General features: G+C 39.7%; 1 protein-coding gene across 1 annotated transcript in view; it reads left to right on the top strand.

Annotated features, from left to right (window-relative positions):
- Window positions 1–1,538: 1,538 nt before the first annotated feature.
- The window catches only part of kmo (kynurenine 3-monooxygenase), a 31,375-nt gene continuing 10,808 nt past the window's right edge, over window positions 1,539–22,105 (top strand). The window contains exons 1-7 of the mRNA XM_085297529.1: window positions 1,539–1,553; window positions 1,908–2,035; window positions 2,282–2,351; window positions 2,495–2,592; window positions 3,150–3,239; window positions 3,977–4,025; window positions 5,448–5,535. Coding sequence (XP_085153655.1) covers window positions 1,973–2,035; window positions 2,282–2,351; window positions 2,495–2,592; window positions 3,150–3,239; window positions 3,977–4,025; window positions 5,448–5,535 — 458 coding nt within the window. The 5' untranslated portion in view covers window positions 1,539–1,553; window positions 1,908–1,972. The remainder of the gene's footprint in view (window positions 1,554–1,907; window positions 2,036–2,281; window positions 2,352–2,494; window positions 2,593–3,149; window positions 3,240–3,976; window positions 4,026–5,447; window positions 5,536–22,105) is intronic.

The following is a 22,105-nucleotide window of genomic DNA, read 5'->3' as shown; positions in this document are numbered from 1 at the left end:
AATTTAAATAACCAAAAATTGCTGCTCTGTACTGTGCTTTGGGTCGCTCTCTGCATTATCCTTTCTACACTCACTGGCCACTTCTTTAGGTCCACCCGTTCAGATAAATATATATCTAATCAGCCAACAACATGGAAACAATTCAGTACATTTAGGCATGTAGACATGATCAAGAGAACCTGCGAAATTTCAAACTGAGCATCAGAATTTGAAAGAAAGGTGAAATTAAGTGACTTTGAATGTGGCACGCTGTCTGAGTATTTCTAAAATTACTGATTTTGTCCACAAAACAATCTGTAGGGTTTATAGAGAATGGTCCAAAAAGAGAAAACATCCACTGAGTAGCAGTTCTTTGGTTGAAAATGCTTTGCTGATACCTTCTGATAGGAAGACATCATTAAGGTATGTAGAAGAGCATGTCTGAATGCACAACACATTTTACATTAAGGAATATTAATATGAAATTGTTACACAGTTGGTAACACAGGTTTTTACGGTGGTTGAGCTTTTGCCCGTCTTTACTGATAAACTCTGCCTCTCTAAGAATCTCATTTCATATCCAGTCATGTTACTGACTTATTGCCGGTTACCTAATTAGTTGCACAGTGTTCTTCCAGCTATTTCTTTTTAGTATGACTTGCTTTTCCAGCTTGTTATTGCAGTTTTTTTTTTTACTCAGTTTAAAAATTTGCCATGTTTTTATATGACATATACCATGTCACAGGGGGAAAGGCAGTGAATACCCTAGACAGGTTTACAGTCTACTGCAGTGTAAATACAGAGAAACAGATGTCCATCCACACATATGGCCAACTTAGAATCACCAGGGAACCTGACCCTATGCATGTGCTTCTTACTGTGAAGCAGCAGTGCTAACCAATGATGTTCTGCCACATGCAAGGCATTGCAACCACCCATCTCAGCACTGCCAATATTAACTCTGTATTGCCCATAGTTGATCAGTTGTGCATTATCATGACTTACTAACCTGCTTGCAAGAAAACAAACAAGGAGACAATTCACATTTTAAAAAGAAGGTCAGAGCAGTCACAAAGAATTCAAGACAGGCCTAAAATATTAGTTTTTACATCACAAGGCAAATGCATATATATATAAAACAGGCAGCATTAAATGTATTAAAAAGAAACTAACCGGCTATACAGCTAGCAGTAGGTTACCAATCCTTGTTGTTTCCATACCACACCTTACTTATCCCATAAGTTGGCCACGACTGATATGACGCTTCTGTTTCTACTCCGTTTTTTCTTTTTTTCTGTTCAGCTTATATATATATATATATATATATATATATATATATATATATATATATATATATATATATATATATATATCTCGCCGGTCTGATTTTGACATTTCCGTGCGCTCGGGGGCCCCCTGCTGGTTGGTGTGGTAATTTCGCCAAAGCGATATAGGTACCTGTAGCCACTAGATGGCAGCAGATTTCTTTCCTCATATATCTATAATTGACATCATCTGTTCTGATCGGGAGCTCTAATCCGTCACACTAGGCACCTTTTCCGTTAAAGATTCAGGTAACGTCCTCCCCAAAAACATATGTCTGTTGTGAATTTGTGGTCACTCCTATTACGAATGAACTCTCTGAACTCAGGAAAATCTGCAAAGTCTAGTCTAAGGGGGTTTTGGACGTGAGGAAGGTGAATGTTTTCACTTTCAGGATTAATATTGCGCAATAAGGTAGAAGTTGTCATAAAGTTAAACTTATGCAACTCATGCATAAGTTTAACCGAGGGACATCAGATGCTTTGTGTCAGCAGAAATGCCCAACACTGTTTGGACAATCCTGTTATCCGTTGCACGTATTTGCTTTCAAAAGGGGAACTGATTATGAAAGTAAAACGCTCCTCCTCTTTTAAATCTTAACTCAGCTATCCCGCCAGTCCCTTTGGACTGGACACCGTGTGGGTCAGAGAGCTGGAGCACCCTGAGCACAATGGAGAAATCAACAAGCAGACAGAGCAGGAAAAAAGTTGTAGCAGTGGTGGGAGGTGGTTTGGTAAGACAAGAAACTCAAAGTGAAGTATTATTAATGTGCTTTTTTTTCACGCCGTGTGGCCTTTGACTTTCACACTTTAGAAAGTGTATTTGCATTTTAAAGGCTTCATTTAAGGGGAAAGATTGTTTAGCAGTGGGTATATGCAGCTTACATATTAATATTGTTACTTGTTTGACCATAAGATAATTATGTATACAAGACCATGCAGAATGGGATTGCACAAAGTTTCTACAATCTATCCTTTAGGTTGGGGCACTGAATGCCTGCTTCTTTGCAAAAAGAGGCTTTGATGTGGAACTCTTTGAAAGTCGGGAAGGTAGCAGTCAAAGCATTTTTTTCCTTTAAACTTTGGTTTTCTCTGTAATTGCTATCATCACACACTACTCTCTGACAAATATACCCACACACTAAAGAACATTACACGAACGTGTAAAACCTGTGCATGTGGTCTCTGGTCAGATATCCGACGTGCTAAGATTGTGAAGGGGAGAAGCATCAACCTGGCCTTGTCTCATCGAGGCCGGCAAGCACTGAAACATGTTGGACTGGAGGAGAAGGTATGCCGATTTATTCACTGTTTAAGTAGTAAAGCAGAGGTAAGGCAAAGTTTACAGGAGGGGGGCTTGGTGACCCCCCTGCCACAACTCCCCACCCCTCCCACTTGTTTATTGGACCAAATGAAAGACCAAAGTGCATGGAGGCAAACCTCCTTTTGATTTCTAGCAACAAAATAGCATGAAGCCATTCCCCGGGAAATCTCCCACTCTCCTATTTTTCTTTCTTTTTTTTTGCTTGAGTCCACTCAGGATGCTTTATAATAGCATCTAAGGTCACTGGCCCTTTTTTTGGTGCTCCAAATTTGCTGCGCTGATCACGTCATGAGCGAACTCTGCATCAGTCCCTTATTTTTACACATGCATGACTTTTCAGGTTGACAGAATAAGGCCCGCTCTGCCACATTTTCACATATACTATAAAGGGCAGACACTGAGTCACAAGCTGGCTGTCCATAGATTGCCCTTGTTTAACTTTTGTGCAGAAATGTCTGCCGTTATTTATCCCCAATGGTCCAGTTTTAACATTTAAGATGTTCTGCAATTTTTTTCTTTCTTAGATTGTTGCCAAAGGAATCCCGATGCATGCAAGAATGATCCATTCGCTGAATGGGAAACAGTCCCCAATCCCTTATGGCAGGAAAGGCCAGGTAAGCCTTACCAAGTGCATGACTGCTGTCAGATAGTACAGAATTTTCTAATTCTGTGATGTCTCACACTTACACAAAACCAAAAAGTCTAAATGAACCAGATTACACTGTGAAGACTGATTAATGAGCAGAAAATATGTTACTTATATGATATGTTGCTCATTACTGTTTCTTTTTGAGGGCTGTTTAACTGACTGCACATCCATTTTCTATCATTAGTTTGCTGAAAAATAATGTTACATAATAGTCTGTTTTTTGCTAAACATACTGTAAGAATTGCCTCATGTGTACAGATACAGCCTGCAGATGAATAATTTACTTTGCTTGCTAAATCTCCCCTGTGTTAAAACGCGTACCCCCCCCCCCCCACACACACACACACTGGTAGTTGTTTGGTGAAGTAACATAAGAATTCACCAAAGGATGACAACTACAACTGACAGGCTGTGCAGTGAGACTTGAGTTTTTGTCACACGACAGTATAGAGTTTGTTTGCCTTTACAGACTGCAGACTTTTAGGGTGTTTGGAAGCTGTTGTTCGATTAGAGTGCTGACAGTATGGCGAGGATTCTTCACCTCGTGGTTGGGGAAAAAAAACAAAATTATACAGTGAAGATAGTGAAAGCAGAGGCAGGCATTCTAAACCCTAGAGACTTCCTGTTTCCATATGAAAATGAGCAGAGTTGATAAGCTGTACCTGTACAATTGCACTACATTACAGATTGTTCTCCTTTCAGTACATCCTGTCGGTAGACCGAGCCAATTTGAACAAAGAGCTGCTAACAGGTAAGAACATAAATAGTGTCTCTGGAAGTGAGATGACATTACCAAGCAACTGTCACACCAAAATGGAATTTTTATCAGCCAAACGCTGAGTCTTTGTTACAAGGAAATGAGTCAAAATGTTTTTTGTTTTTTTTTTGGCATAGGTTTTCCTTCTTTCCGACATACAGCCTATATGGGCAGTTTAACTTGTTGGGGTTCAAATAATACAGGGGTGTCAAACATAAGGCCCGAGGGCCAGAATCGACACCACAAAAGACTCCAATCCAGTCGACTGGATGACTTGGATGGGACAAACTTTGGACTTTTAATAGCATTTTCATAAGTTTTACAGCCGTTCCTCATGATCAATTGCTCCCTTGTAGCTATTAACACAACGTCAAAGTGATTAATTGATAAATAATTAAATGAAAATAAATTACTGGAGGAAAAAAAGGGACATTCTTTCTGAATTTAAGCCCAGTCATACTGACACATTTTTCAGTTATTACAGCAGCACTTTTTCATCATGTATTTATGCATCTCAGGGATTTAATGTGTACTTAATCTTTTCTACAATGACAGAAAGGCGTGTTTCACCGGTCCACTTAAGATCAAAGTGGGCTGCATGCAACCCACGATGTAAAATGAGGCACTGAAATAAGACATAAATGTTACAATGACATGTTTGCCACACCTGACCTGCAAATCCCAAAAGACACAAAAATTTCAGATCAAACTTAAAGTAGAGCACATGAATTAATCAGCATTTAACAAGAGTCCCAACTATATGTCTTGTCATTAAGTGCTTTGTGCTGGCTAATGAGCTTTGATGATGAAAAGTGATGCAGAAATAAACAAGTGGATTCGTTCATGTTAAAGGATACTCTCTTTCAGCAGTTGTCCTAATTTTGTTTGATTGTTATTGAGCTGAGCCTCGACCACCGCAGATGCCCGCTGTGCAGTAGCTTTATGCACGCCTTCGAACCGGCTGAGTGCGTCACGTGACGTCAGAGGATATGTTAGTGTTTCAGCTAAAAAGGATTTTGCCTAATATTTAATGAAGAGCCTCAGTGTACGTTTGGAGATAATGTGCGACAGCATGGGTCTACATTTAATTAGATTGCCTGCTCGTGCTGAAAGAGAGGCTGATTACAAAGCCGTCACTCTTATCAGGGTCCATCCAGGCTTCTGGAGCGAACGCCGAGATAAAGAGATTTTGGAAAGTGTGACAGCCTAAACATAGGTTTTCATAAAACCACTGTCAGCTGTGCTGTGTTGTTCATGAGATTCGTCCTAATTGCCATGAGGCCGTATTCCCTCAGTGGCTGAACATTTCCTGATTGTTTTAATGAAGTATAGAGTGGTCATATTAAACTGATGCTGTTGTGTCATGCTTGCATCAGTGCTAAAAAAACAGTTTTTGTAACATTTTTCCCCTCACAGCGGCAGAGACATATCCAAACACAAAGATGAACTTCGACCACAAACTGCAGGACTGGAATGCTGAAACGGGCCTGATGACCTTTGCCAGGTAAACAGTCACTAATCTTATACATGCCACATGCAGACAGTCACCTAAGGAGAGGGTCTGCACTTTGGGATTCTTTGTTTTAACTCTGGATTTATTGACTATGGGCCTGTACATGTTAAACGCCTAAGGCTGGAGTTGGTGAAAAACAAGCTGTACTTGAAACCTTGTGGTGGGACTTTCTAGTTGCTCTGTAACTGGTTCTGCTTGAAGTAAATGTGACAACTCAATTAACACTGAAAGACCTCTGGGTGTCATAATCCGAGTGAGTGTCTGCTGTTTTGGTGTGTGTTGGCTGCCTGTCAGCTACTCCTAAGTTTAGTTTTGCCGTTCGTGAAACAATACTCAACTCACCTGCAGCTCGCTTTGCACGTCCTCTGCCACTACTGTGGCTGCACAATCATCGTTGGCTATCTGCCATCACTCATCCACTCAGGCTACATGCTACAGCCGCATCCACGTCACCTGCCTGCCATTGTCAATCACTGGGAATAAGGATTGGATCAACCACCTCTCTCATCCCGCTTCGCAGCCAGGACACTCCCTTCAAAGAGTTAATTTCCCTTCAGCTGAAAAGTAAGCCATTGCTCCTAACTCACTTTTAGCCAGTGGTCCACATGTCAGAGACTCGCATTACATTTTCCTTGTTTCCAGTTTTGTTTCCCTGTGTTCAATAAAGCACTGTCAACTGCTCGTCAGTTGTCTCTAGGGTCTGTTTTTGGGTCCACTCCGACGTATCGGCCTTCTGTCCACTGACAGTACAGAATGGCCTAAAAGAATCAACCCATCAGATCTAATTCTGACCACAATATCCAAACAAGTTGCCATTATCGGTTGGCCTGAGTGGGCCTCCAGTTTCTGTGATGTAAACCCATGACAAGGAGGGGGAGATTCTTTCTGCAGTTCAGGGGCTCTGTTCTGAGGTCACACCTGCTGCTCACCAGCCTCCAGCCTTCAAGAGCTAAAGAAAACTTTTGCTCATTCAGCCTCTGAGGGAAGAAATTAATAAATCTGTGTCGAGCTAAGCGTAGTGTGGCCGAATTTGTTGTCGATTTTTGCACAGGAGCCCTTTGCACGCCTTATACGATCAAATGAATCATCAACTGGCATCACGGGACAAGCCTGGTTCGTTTGAGGATTTAGTCTCTCTTTCTCTCTCTCGATTGATAATCATCTGAGGGAGAGAGGCTGAACAAGACCATTAATCTCATAAAACAATGTTCCAATCCTTCCCTGTGTCCATTTTGCCATCTCTGGAAAAAACATCCACCATAAGCTCCACCATCCACCTCTCTCTCCTCCTTATCCTCCACCCGAACCTATGCAGATCGGGCGATCTTGGCTCACTTAGGAGGAAAGAGAGAGGTGCTTTTATGCCCGTGAATGTTTCTATTATGGGAATCCAGATCATTTTCTTGCTGCATTCCTTCTTCGGCCAAAAAATTACCCACCCCCGTAATTTCAGGGATACAGGTGGAAGGCTCGTCGATTACTTCCAAACCCTGTCTCCCGCTACCAGTCACCCTTCGCTTCAACCAGGTCTCCAGTTCCCTCCATACTCTTATAGATTTTGGTGCTGAACAAAACCTCATCGATCTTGAGTTAGTCAAGCAGTTGGACCTCCCACTCATCCCCCCCTACCGGCCACTGGACTAAACAGCCAAGTTTTTGCTCACATTCACACCAAACCAAGCCCATTTGTTTATTCTCCTCCGGAAATCATTGGGAATCCATTTCATTATTCAAATTCGCTTCACCCGACACCTCTTTGATCCTCGGCTATTCATGGTTGGAAAAGAAAAATTATCATTGATTGGGCCGGCAATAAAGTAGCTTTTTGGAGTCTCTTCTGTTTGGCAGATTGCTTACAATCGGCCCTACCTACCGGTTCCTTTGACTCATTGCCACCTGCCAACCAACCATCGGTGCTATCCTCTGCTCTGAAGGAGTACCATAACCTACAGGAAGTAAAGATAAAGCTGTGTCTCCTCCTCCCCACAGGCCCTGTGATTGTGCCATTGACCCCCACTCCCTCAGTTTCATGATCCAAGTGAGTTTCTGCTGTTTTGTTTTGTTTTGCCATGCTGGTTCCAGCATCCACACATTGGGGTGGAGGTTCATTTCTACACCTGTGGTCCATCAGTGGCAATCAGCAGACTGGCTAATTTAAGACCAGCTCAGCCTTCCACTCATTGCCTGTCTGTCAGCTACTCCTATGTTTAGTTTTGCCGTTCCTGGAACAATACTCAACTCACCTGCAGCTCGCTTTGCACATCCTCTGCCACTACTGTGGCTGCACAATCATTGCTGGCTATCTGCCATCACTCAGTCTACACGCTACGGCAGCATCCACGTCACCTGCCTGTCCTTGTGAATTACTGGAAATAAAGGATTGGATCAACCACCTCTCTCATCCCGCTTCTCAGCTGGGACACTCCCTCCCTCCACGGAGCTCATTTCACTTCACCTGCATTTCACGTCAGAGACTCATGCTACATTTTCCTCAACTCACCTGCAGCAGTTTCCCTGTGTTCAATAAAGCACTGTTAACTGCTAGTCAGTTGTCTCTTCAGTCTGCTTTTGGGTCCACTTCCGCATATCTGCCTATTGGCCTCTGACACAGAATCTTTTTAGACATGATCAACATATCCATGCCGTAAAATATTAACACAGGATGCACGAGCACAAACTCCGCTCAGTCTGATCAGAGGGTCCTAAATTGAAAGGAGCCTTATCTATAATGTGTTTAACAACAACAACAACAACAACAAACATTTGATGTGTATGCTGCCCTATCTGCTTGAATGAGTCACTGTGAAGTTACTGCACTTAAAAAACCCCCACTTTGATTAAAAGAAGTCTTTTGTAGGCTTCAAATGCCACCCAGTCTCACACACCTTATGCATCCAGGGCACGTCTCTCCTGTTCTGCTGTGGCTGAACTGCAGCAGGATGTATTTGCTCTCTCAAGTGTATATAATTTAAAGCACACGAATAATCTGCTGGTCCTGTCTGTAGTTGCATCATCCCATACTAGGTGGGAAATGTACAACAGAAAGCCATCGGCATGAAATGCGTAAATGCAGATGACCTCTAGTCACAGAGTGTGACTCCCTTAAATCCATGCAGTGCTGCAAATGTAAATTAAAAACAATCTGAAGCCAGACTCTCATCATTACAAAACCAGATGCTGTTAGATTTACTATGCACTGGGTAATTATGCACGGCTTTATAGCTGGTCATTAACAATAATAAATCCACTTAGCTAATATTGTTGTAATGGTATTTAAGCAACTATCTGTATTCAGATGTTCCTGTGACCTAAACTCTCATTACTGTGTAGACTGGAAACTGCATTCAAAGTATGTATGGCAACCAAATGAAAGATTTAATGATCTTTTATCAGGAGTGTTATCATTTTAACTCCATCTGCATCAGGACTAAAGTGGTGCCCTGACTCCTCACTCTTCTTGACTTAGGATGTTGGCTAATGGAAGTAATACTACCATATCCCTCTACTGCATGACTTTTTAATTTTTTGGGGAAAAAATATTTCTCCCTATTTTGGGGGAGCTTTAGGGTTCCTAATAATATATCAATCATAAAATTTGACCCCCCCCAAACAGATATTTGTTTGTTGCTTCAAGGCAACACTGTGCGATAACGGTAGTAAAATGCCAAGTTATTCTATAATAAGTTGTATTAGTACAACAAGAATGAACAAATAAATAAACAACAAATAAACAATGTAAACATTTCACAGAACAATAAAACACCAAAATGCATCCAACATTTGACCCTAACCACGCACACGCACATGCATACCTTGTGTTTCCATCACTTTTGGGGACATTACATTAACTTACATACATTTCCTGGAGACTTACCCATCACAAGTCCCTGCCTGAACCTTACCCTAACCCTAGCCTAAAATTGAATGATTTAACCTGCAATTTGTCCCCATAAAGTAGGCGAGACCTCACAATGTGAGTGTGTACACAAATTTGTGTCCCCACAACAATAAGTAATACACGACCACACACACACACACACACACACACACACACACACACACACAGCAAAATTGGTATGGCCCGGATCAGGCTCACACAATGTGCTTACACATGGCCCACATACCACAAAGAATGACGGCCCTTTGGTGGCCCAGACCTGGTTTGCCAGAGGTGGCCCACACATGGGCCAGCACAAGGCCAGTTTCAGACACACTGGTGGCCCTGTGCTGGCCCATGTTTGGATTAACTCTGGCAAACCTGATCTGGGACACCAAAGGGCCGTCATTCATTGCGGTATGTGGGCCATCTGTAGGGGATGTGCAGCCACGGGCCAGTTGTAGACAAACTGCTGGCCATGTGCTGGCCCAGAACAGTTTCAGCTCTGGCCCCAGATGTCAGCCTAATGTGTAACATGCCACATTCACCCACTTTAGCTTAACTGAGTGCTTCCTAACTACATTCATACACATTCACATTCTTGACATGCAGACTGGAGGAGCCAGGGATCAAACCACTAACCTTCCGATCAGTTTGTAACCTGCTCTACCACCTGAGATATGGCATGCCATCGCATAAACGGTGGCGTCATTGCCAGACCTAGCACACATCTGGTTGACATACACTCTGCCAAAACACCAGTCAGTCAGAAGTGCCAGCTTGATGCCAGATCTGGGCCAGACCTGTTTTCTGTAGGCCTGGGCCACATAAACCAAGCCACAATCAAGCCATTTATGGCAAGCCATCACATAGACAGTGCCATCTATGCCAGGCCTGGCCCATATCTGGATGACATACGTCTTATCATGCCAGAAGTCAGCCAGCAGTGCCGACTTGATACCAGATCCTGGCCAGACCTGCTTGCTATGTGGGCACTAACACAGACACAGTTACTTTACCAACTGACCCCTGAGCTCCTAAGTGTCCTTCAAACCTCATTCAAGGATCCACTCCTCTACTTCACTGTCACTTCCTGAAAGCTCACTTTCTGAGGACAGAAAGTGCACATTCCCTTGGTTTCCTTCCATAAAAGGTATTTACATCCATGTCCTGTAATTATGAGCAGATTGTAAAGTAAAAAACATTGACTATGATCATATAAATGCACACAAACACATCTCTACACACATGCTAATGCATTATATTGCCTGAAAGAAACTGGGCTAACTACGCAGTGTTGCCTTGAGGCAATGAATGAAAATGAAAATTAACAGTTTTACTGCATAAATAAATTTGCTGCTAATATGCTTCTTAACGTATTCATGCACATACAAGTATTTTTAATATACATTTATTTTACTATAAACATGTAAAAGAGTGATCTTTATCTTGCCTCCTAATGGAAATGTCTCTCATGTAGTGTAGCTTGTGGAAAGGGGTCCACTACGGTGGCCCTGAAGTGCAAATCACACCAACAAATTGCTAAACACAACAACAAAATTGAGAGGCCCTGAAGTGCAAATCACACCAACAAATTGCTAAACACAACAACAAAATTGAGAAACACAAAAACAAATGGAGAATCACAAAATCAAACTAGAAAAATTTGCATTTCCTGCGAAAATGCTGTGTGGATGCCTTAACGCTGAAGATGTCTGCAGAAAAAAGCTGAAAAAGTTGAAACAAACAAAAAAAAAAATGATGCCCTGAGCAGGATTCGAACCTGGCCCTTCTGGTCTAAGAGCAGGTATTTAGCCCACTGAGCCAAAGTCTTTCTCACATAGAAGAGGTGGAGAGATTGACAATTGTGCTGAAATGAGCAGAAGCTGCTGAGAATTGTGCTGATAAGAGGTGGAAAGGCTGGGAAGAAAAGAGGTGAAAACTCTGAAAATTTTGCTGAAAAGAGTTCAATCAGCAGAATTTCTTCTGAAAAGAGTTTAATCAGCAGAATTTTGCTGAAAAGAAGTTTTTGCTGAAAACAGCTGAAAAGCTGGTATTTGTGCTGAAAAGTGGTGAAAAAACTGAAAATTGTGTTGAAAAGGGGTGAAAAAGCTGAAATTTGTGTTGAAAAGAATTAACAAAGTTTAACTGTTGACTAAAAGAAATGTTGCCATAAGCGGGATTTGAACCCGGGCCTCCCAGTCTGAGAACGGACGCTTATCTCACTGAGCTAAAACACAGCTCAGTCCAGCATGCAAAATCAGTGAGGCCATTGATAATGTGTTCCATTCATTTCAATGGTCAAAAGTCATAACACACATCAGCAGAAATAGCAGAATTTTTTAAAGTTTAAACATAGTATTTCTGCTAAAACTTAGTATTTATACTAAATAATATTTTTTTTCCTGCCAAATCATAGCATTTGTGCTGGAACACAGAAAGTTCTGCCAAATCATACAATTTGTACTAAAACATTATTTATAATTTAGCAGAAACACTGGGACTTGGTAGAAATACTATGATTTACATGAAATACTTTGACTTAGCAGAAGTACTACAATCTAGGAAAAAAGTACTACAGCATAGCAGAAATTCTATCATTGAGCAGAATTACTAGGATTTAGAAGAAATACTAAGATTTGGCACAAACACTGATGTGGCTCAAGAACCTTTATTGTGCAGTTATACTGTGATTTGGAAGAAATACTATGTTTTAGCACAAATACTATGATTTGGAAGAAATACTATGTTTTAGCACAAATACTATGATTTGGCTCAAATACTATGATTTACCAGTAATGCTATGTTTTGGTACAAATACTACACTTTGTCACAAATACTATAGTTGAGTACAAGTACTATGAGTTTACAGAAATACTATGATTTAGCAGAAATGCAATGTTTTTGCAGAAATACTGTAATTTCGCTTAAATAGTATGAAATAGCAGTAATACTATGATTTGGCAGAAATACTACTTTTTAGCACAAATACTATTGTACAGAATGGTGTACGTCAGTTTAAGTGCTGCAATAGTAACTAACCTCGGTCAGAAGGAGAGGCTGACATCCAGGGATTAGATTACCACAGGTGGAGTTTATTGGCGGTCAGATGGATGGTACAGGGAGGCATGGCATACAGTAGGAGGATGTGGAGAGGTGATATGGTGTGGTTTCTATGATTAAGAAAACTGGCAACAAATTCCTCCACTACAAATCAGTCTGATACCACTTCTTACAGGGTTCACGTTTACTAAGGCACTACCCAAAAGGCGCCACAAGAGGGCACTCCAACACAAGAGATGACCTATTTACACTGTAAACACCCCCTACTTAGCCACTACATACTACAGTGATATTACAGTATACAAATTCACACAAATACTATGATTTGGCAGAAATACTATGACTTAGTAGTAATACTATAACATAACAGTTCAATGTTCTAGCACAAATACCACAATATGGCAGAAATACTATGTTTTAGCATAAATACTGTGATTTGGTATAAATACTACGATTTGGCACACATACTATATTCCGCAGATACACTATAACATAACAGATATTCTACGACTTAGTAGTAATACTATAACATAACAGAATTATTAATTGGGCACAAATACCACAATTTGGCAGAAATACTATGATTGGGTACAAATACTATGATTTGGCAATAATACTGCATTTTAACACAACTACTGAGATTTGATTGAAATACTATGATTTTGAAGAAATACTATTACTCCATACAAATACGATGCTTTGGGACAAATACTATGTTTTGGTTCCAATACTATGATGTGCAACAAATACTATGATTTGGCACAAGTACTATGATTTAGTACAAATACTATGATTTGGCAGAAATACTATGCCTTAGTAGTAATACTATAACATAAGAGATATACTATGGTTTTGCAGACATACTATGTTTTTGCACAAATACCATGATTTGGAACAAATGCTATGATTTAGCAGAAATATTAAGATTGGGTACAAATACTATGATTTGGCAATAATACTGCGTTTTAACAACAACTACTGAGATTTGATTGAAATACTATGACTCCATACAAATACGATGCTTTGGCACAAATACTATGATTAGGCAGAAATACTATGACTTAGTAGTAATACTATAACATAACAGATTTCCTAAAAAAAAACTATGAAATTGCAGTAATTCTATGACTTGGCAGAGATACTACGTTTTAGCACAAATACTATAACAACGCAGAAATACTATGACTTAGTAGTAATACTATAACATAACAGTTCAATATTCTTGCACAAATACCACAATATGGCAGAAATACTATGTTTTAGCATAAATACTGTGATTTGGTATAAATACTACGATTTGGCACACATACTATATTCCGCAGATACACTATAACATAACAGATATTCTACGAGTTAGTAGTAATACTATAACATAACAGAATTATTAATTGGGCACAAATACCACGATTTGGCAAAAATACCATGATTCGGCACAAATACAATGACATGGCAAAAATACTATGATTGGGTACAAATACTATGATTTGGCAATAATACTGCATTTTAACACAACTACTGAGATTTGATTGAAATACTATGATTTTGAAGAAATACTATTACTCCATACAAATACGATGCTTTGGGACAAATACTATGTTTTGGTTCCAATACTATGATGTGCAACAAATACTATGATTTGGCACAAGTACTATGATTTAGTACAAATACTATGATTTGGCAGAAATACTATGCCTTAGTAGTAATACTATAACATAAGGGATATACTATGGTTTTGCAGACATACTATGTTATTGCACAAATACCATGATTTGGCACAAATGCTATGATTTAGCAGAAATACTATGAATGGGTACAAATACTATGATTTTGCAATAATACTGCGTTTTAACAACAACTACTGAGATTTGATTGAAATACTATGATTTAGAAGAAATACTATGACTCCATACAAATACGATGCTTTGGCACAAATACTATGATTTGGCACAAGTACTATCACTTAGTACAAATAATATGATTGGGCAGAAGTACTATGTTTCAGTACAAATACTATGATTTGGCAGGAATACTCTGATTTAGCAGAAATACTATGTTTTAACATAAATACTATATTTTGGCATAAATACTATAATTTGGTATAAATACTGTGATTTGGCACATATAATATATTCAGCACATATATTATAAAATAACAGAAATATTATGATTTGGCCCCAAAACCATGATTTTGCACAAATACCATGATTTTGCAAAAATACTATGATTTTTCAAAAATACTATGATTTAGCAGAAGTACTAAGATGTAGCAGAAGTACTTTGTTTTAGCAGAAATACTATGATTGAGGAGTAATACCTAAACATAGGAGAAATATTGATATACAGACACACATACACAGAGACTAAAGGGAACAGGAGCTGTGGAGAGTCTGGGCTTGGTATATGTAGGTCAGTTAAATTAGCTGCACCTGCTGTAGTCAGCCCTTACACACACAGACACAGAGAGAGGTGTGAGTTTTCTTCAGTGTATTTCTGACATTCAGGATTCCCCTCGAACAAATGGCCATAATTTCCTAACCGTAGAGGCTAGAACGGTCATTCAGACATTGTTTTGTTCAGAAGAGATGGGGGAATCTTCAGGTCTTCATAATTCAGAGATAAAATATAAATTATTAAAGATATATGACTTGTAATACACTGTAACTGAGTAGAGGCGAAGCAAAAACTGCCTTGACTTGCTCTCAAACAACCTTTGGTAACTCTAAATCTATATGGAGCATCAAAATCATTCTTTCACCGTAAGAAACAGCAGGCTTTGGTGAACAGTCATGGAAATTTTCAGGGCTCTGTGGAAATCCATCAAAAAGATATGACGAGAGAAAAAAGTGGTTCATTTCCAGAGATTGAAATCTGATGAAATCTGAGCGAGGGACAAATTTCCTACCCTCAAACAAGTCTAACTCATCTCCTAACGGTAATAGGTGAGAAAGAAATTCTTGAATTGTGAGCGTCAGGAGTGTCTGAAGATATACGGGGACAAGCATGATGTCTTAACTCTGCTTCGTTAAGGAGATATGACAATTTGAAAATGCCTCTCATCAGAGAAATCCAGCGGTGATTTTGAACAAACTCTCCATTGAGTTTATATGGAGAGTTTTCTGACTTTGTGTTACTCTGAGGAGATTTGCAAAGTATCTATAAGTCCCACAACAATGATAGTGACATTTTCTGAAAGCCAGCAAAAATACCTACGTCTTGATGTATAATTTGTGGGGCTTGAGTGGAAATTGAGCGAGTAGCAAGAAGTTGTTTGGACATGAAGAGAAAATTTAAACAGTTTCACTGTCCCCTCTGAGTTAATTGCATAGCAACCATAGCAACGCATGTATTTTCTGAAAAATCACAATTTTGCAACTGAAGACTTAAAGAGAGATAAGATGAAAACGGTAGAAGATCTGAAAAAGCTGAATCACACAGGAATAGCCCAATCATTTGAGAACGTTTTAAAGTTTGAATGGAGTTTCTAGGTGAAAGTATGAGGAAGTAGTTAAGTTTCAAAGACAAGAAAGTTTTAGCAGAATTGTGGAAGTTTCCCATTCATTTCAATGGGACAAATTAAAGGAAAAAAGTGTAATATTTTAAAAAGTATAATAGTAATAAACACCAAAAGTCATAGCTGGCATTAGCAGAAAGAGCAGAACAGTTTAGAGTTTGAACGGTGAAAATAGCACAAAAATTGTGGAAGTAGATCCACGGCGAAAAGTGTACGGAAACACCCGGAATAATAAAGAATAAAGAGAAACAGGAACTCAATAGTGTGGATGCCTATTAAGGCATCCACACAATTAAGAAGCACAAAAACAAAATTGTCCAAAGACATGCAGCTTGAGGGGATAGGTTAATTGGAAAATCCAAATTGCCATTGTGTGAATGTGCGAGTGAATGTGAGTGCGACTGGTTGTCTGTCCCTGTGTGTTGGCCCTGCGACAGACTGGCGACCTGTCCAGGGTGTACCCCGCCTCTCGCCCTATGACAGCTGGGATAGGCTCCAGCGCCCCCCGCGACCCTGAAAAGGATAAGCGGAAGCGAATGGATGGATGGATGGATGGAAAAACAAAATTGAGAAGCACAAAAACAAAACTGAGAATCACAAAAACAAAATTGAGAATCACAAAAACAAAATTGAGAATCACAAAAACAAAATTGAGAAGCACAAATACAAATTAAGAAGCACAAAAACAAAATTGAGAAGCACAAATACAAATTAAAAATCACAAAAACAAAACTGAGAATCACAAAAACAAAATTGAGAAGCACAAAAACAAAATTGAGAAGCACAAAAACAAAATTGAGAATCACAAAATCAAATCAAGAAGCACAAAAACAAAAGAAGAATCACAAAAACAAATTGAGAAGCACAATTAAATTAAGAAAACCGGAAAGGGTAGGTACCAGTCGGCAACAGGAGACATCACTGATTTTTGAATCACTGAATATTGTGTATGTTGGAAAAGTGACAGAAATGCTGGACACTATTTGTAAATGGTTTTATTAAAGAAAATTTTTAATGTTTCCTTTTGGTTAAATGTTAATATTTAAATCCATGCCAGTTGCTGTATATTATGAACAATATTATATTCAATTTAGCAAGAGGGAAAGGAAACACTACTAACATTAAAAAATGAAGGAAAAACAGAAGGGCTGGAGCACTCAAGTAAGTCCAAAGGTTTTATTAGGTGCAAAAAAAAGGAAAGAAACTAACGTTTCGACACAGTGTGTGTCTTCGTCAGAGTAACTCTGACAAATGTCATTACAAACTGAAGTTCAGTTGGTATCTAAAACCCAGCTATGTCCTTCAGGGCCAAATACAGTTCTGTGGCTGATTCCCAGTCTTGTGGCTGCTGCAGTGTGTTTTGTTGTACAGCCTGTTGTAAATATTCCTAAATGTTTGGATCACCACACAATCCAACCAGTAGCCCCTCCTCGGGAAACACATCCAGTTCCCTCTCCTCAACAGCAAATCCACAGTCTCTTGAACCATATCTGCAAAATGAAAATAGAACAGTGAAGGATTTTTGCTGACAATATGGAACTATATAAATCAACGCATGCAGTGACATGTTATAAACTGCTCTATCATACTTATGTGTAAAATTATGAATATATATTAACCAACTTAAGCAATAACAACACCTTGCATTTAGTTTGATGCAAAAGGTTAATTCATTTTCAAGGTTAATTCAGGCAAGAGAGAGTTCGTTTGGAATCCCCCCTGGACACGATGCAAGTCTGCTTGGCCGGATCCTGTGTTTGTTCCAGAGGTCTATGCATTCATCCAGGCCTTTCTGTAGAACCCCTCTGAAGCAGAATCTCAGCAAGCATTGGTGTTCGTGGCTTCCATTTAAGTTTCCAGAGTCTCTTAGGTCTCCAAACAAGTCCATCCAAAACTGAGACCTGGGTATATAATTAATATTTAAGAATCAATTTAGCTTTGTTCTTGGTCATTTTATAGGGTTTGTTACATTTTGGTCCCATTTAAAACATGCCACAAATGGATGTCAAACAAAGTAATGCATATTAGTTTTCCATAAATATTGAAGCGACCCTGCAGTAATGTTCTTGTTAAAAATGCTGTATTCTTTTCACTCTGTTCTGTGTGTTGATTGTGAGGAGTGGAGAGTTTGGTCTGAGTTTTTCAATTTGTATTGGCGTCGTTAAATCTAGGCAAGCATACTCATTTCGGCACAACAGCTGACGGTGACCATTTTGAGTTCCTGCAATAAAGTGATGGCTGTTAATGTCTATCTCATCCAACTTTTCAACACGTCCAGCAGGACGCTACTCTATTTTCTTAAATGCATGTAAAAAAAACCATGCATTTAACGATCTGATCAGCTTACACCTACCAGACACAAATGTACCCACCTTCCTCTTCTGAAATAAGACCACCATGACTCTATGCGCTGATTCCCAGTAGATGATCCGTAACTGTGGCTTGGCGATCCAGCATAATAGTCCGTGTGCGTGTGACGGAGGGTACACTGTATTGCTGCCATAGTCCCATTCTCAGTCCCGAAGTATGTTCGTAATCTCATTGGTATCACACCAAGACTCTTTACACAGTTTATATAATTGTGAGCTATAACAGCCGGGTTGTTGTTTGTTGCTCCACACACAAGCCACATCAGTCTTGTTAAGATATTCATTGTGTGTACTCATGTTGTACAGTGTTTAACTGCATTATGGTTACTGTGGTTTAACAGAGACAGTATTGATTATGAAATCTACATTGATCAGCCAGAAGGTTATGAAGAGGGAGAAGGGCTAGTCTGTAGATTACAAAAATCCTTGTATGGGTTAAAAGAATGTGGTGGTATCTGGAATAGGATCTTGCATGAATACCTAACAGCGAACAGTTTCAGGCAAAACCCAGCAGACCACTGTGTTTATACCAAAGAGACAAAAGATGGTAAGGTGATTATGATCATCTGGGTGGACGACCTGATAATTGCTGCTGGCAATGAAAAGGTAATGAAGGATGCGAAAGAAATGCTTTCAGTCAAATTTAAGATGAAAGACTTGGGCAGACTTAAGCATTTTCTGGGTATTGATTTCACTCAGTCTGATGGATGTGTAACAATGTCACAAGAAACCTATGTCAACAAGATACTGATGAGGTCTAACATGCAGAACTGTAAACCCAGAGGAACTCCCTGTGATCAGAAGTTGTGTTACACAGAAGGTGCTACTAAGATAAGAGATGTGAGGATGTATAGAGAGGCTGTAGGCAGTCTTATATACCTTGCATCAGGTACCCGTCCTGACCTGAGTTTTGTGGTAAGCAAGTTTTCGCAACATTTCCATGAGCCTACAGAAGAACAGTGGGGAACTGTGAAACATGTGTTGAGATATCTCAAAGGGTCCAAAGATAAGAAGTTGTGTTTTAGAAGAAACACAGATGAAAATTTGGGTCTAGTGGCCTACAGTGATGCTGACTGGGCAGGTGACACTGCCGACAGACGCAGCACTACTGGTTACTGTGTACGTCTATGTAACAACAGTTCTTTAGTTTCATGGAAGACCAAGAAACAGCCCACTGTGGCGCTCTCTACCTGTGAAGCAGAGTATATGGCTCTGGCTTCCACAATGCAAGAGTGTATATATTTAGAACAGCTTTTGAAAGGTATAGATGACTACAGCTACACTCAAACAATAGTGTACGAGGACAACCAGGGAACAATTGCCCTGGCTAAAAACCCTGTGAGCCGACAGAGGTGCAAACATGTGGACATTAAATATCATTTTGTAAGGTCCATTGTAAATGAAGAGAAAATGTGTCTGTTATATTGCACCACTGAAGAAATGGTTGCAGATGTTATGACCAAACCTGTTTCTAAGCTAAAACTTGCTAAGTTTGCTAACGTTATGTTTGGTGCTTAAAAGAAAAAAGGAGAGAAAAAGAAAAAAGGAAGTGTGGTAGAGATTGTACAACTGTTTATCGTTTATTGTACAACTTTTCTTTGATTCCAGCAACCTGAGTACAAGAGGGGGTGTTAAGATATTCATTGTGTGTACTCATGTTGTACAGTGTTTAACTGCATTATGGTTACTGTGGTTTAACAGAGACAGTATTTTAGTTGCCACCACAAGGAGGCACTGTTTCATTGTAAGAGCACGGATGCTGCGTCATCACGCCCCTAAGAAAAAAAAAGTATACCAAAATGGCACCCATGAGAAAAGTTTTGCCGCATGTTGATGAGGAATAAAGTTCCCAAAATATTAAGGACATTTTTGCCTCCGTCGTCATTTTCCTTCGAGTTGATCGCTGTCGGTGCTGCAATACTCAACATGTCTTCTTGAAAAGCCATCTATACATCCTGACAGGGCCAAGCCAAAGGGTTTCAGTTTATCATAGCCATCTACATGCCATATGTAATTGGGCCCCATGGAGTGATACGTGCGTCTTGTGAACCTCCTTCGAGTTCTCAAAGCGATTCCTTGAGGATTTAGTTGTCTCAACAGCCTCATAACTACATCACGCTTGACACGCAGCTTGTGTTTTTGTTTGAGAACTTGCCACATGGTCCGATATCCAAACAATTGTCCTGGTCCTCGAAGCTCGGCCAAAATGGCACGCCTCACCTCAGGAAGTGGAGAATAGTTGCCTCGTCTGTACAGTCCAGATTCTTTTAATTGCGTTTTCAGTGTACGCATACTAATTGAAATGTCACGATTACACTTGAGCATATCCAGTATCACCTCATATGTATGTCCTGAATCAAAATATTCTCGAATAGCAACAGCTATGTTTGGGTCACCGCTAATGTTCATGTTTGAAAAAATGCGCTACAGGCAGAGTAACTTCCGGTTCCAAAGATGAACAGCGCGGACGTCCAATCAGTGATGTCTCCTGTTGCCGACTGGTACCTACCCTTTCCGGTTTTCTTAATGTAATTGTGCTTCTCAATTTGTTTTTGTGCTTCTTAATTTGATTTTGTGATTCTCAGTTTTGTTTTTGTGCTTCTCAATTTTGTTGTTGTGTTTAGCAATTTGTTGGTGTGATTTGCACTTCAGGGCCACCGTAGTCCTCCCCCCCAAATGAAAGTCACACCACCTTCAACTCATCATTTTATTGGAAAGAGATGTGCCTGGTAGCATTATTTAAAAAAAAAAAAAAAAAAGATGTTTTTTTTTTTGAAGGGCCAGTGTGAGGCATGAAAATGTGGTTTGTTGCCTCAGGGCAACGCTATGCAGTAGAGGGATATACACACACACACACACACACACACTCTGAATATTGTGTTGACATTCATGGTCAAGAATGAATTTCCAAAAAAATAGCGTTGTTAATATCTAAAAGAAATTTGTGTCAGGGCTCTGTCTGCAGGCGGATGGAGAGGAGGATCCAAATGCGAGACTCTGAGACTCTGGAATTGAATTGAGACTGAGAACCTTAGCTTTATTGCTGGCGACAAACGAAAACGTGAACAGAACAATGACACCGAGAACTGAACACACAGGCATAATTCTGAGGGTACGACGCGACACCGAGCATGGGAAAACACAGGGCTAATATACACAGGGTAGTAATGAGGAAATGGGCCACAGAAGGGAGACACAGCTGGGGGAGATCAGGGCTAACGAGACGGGGGAGCTAAGCTGCACACACTAACAAAAGACAAAGACTTTCACAACAAGACAGGAAGTACTAAACCAGATGCAGACATGACGCTGAGAGACAGACTAGACACTGAACAGAAACTGCAATACACATGAGAACCCAAAACCTAAGAACTGATCCCCCACCAAGAATAACAGAAACAGATCCATAATGATAATAATAAACAGAGCACCAGAACATCAGAAAACAATCCATAATGCAAAAATAAACCAAAACATAATAAACTCAAAATACTGGGTCCAACGGACCCAGAACCGTGACATCTTGTATTATCAAGATTTTTTGGGTTTTGAGGTTTTATGTACTCCACCTCAGCTTTGATTGGTCAAGCACTTTAATTCTTGAGAAAACGCATCTAACATGAAATGAAATATTTGTCAGTCGTGTGTGTTGTTAATAATAAAGTAATAAGCTAACTGTTTTTTTCTGAATAGATGGACAAAAACTGAAATGTTGTCTTCAGAACTTTCTGCCAGAAAGAT

The sequence above is a fragment of the Mchenga conophoros genome, linkage group LG13 (assembly GCF_057382185.1).
Source record: "Mchenga conophoros isolate Kocher_MC1m ecotype Shallow Benthic linkage group LG13, M_conophoros_male_GT1.1, whole genome shotgun sequence".
NCBI lineage: Eukaryota > Metazoa > Chordata > Actinopteri > Cichliformes > Cichlidae > Mchenga > Mchenga conophoros.
The sequence above is the reverse complement of the archived record's forward strand: the minus strand, read 5'-3'. Positions and strand labels throughout refer to the sequence as shown.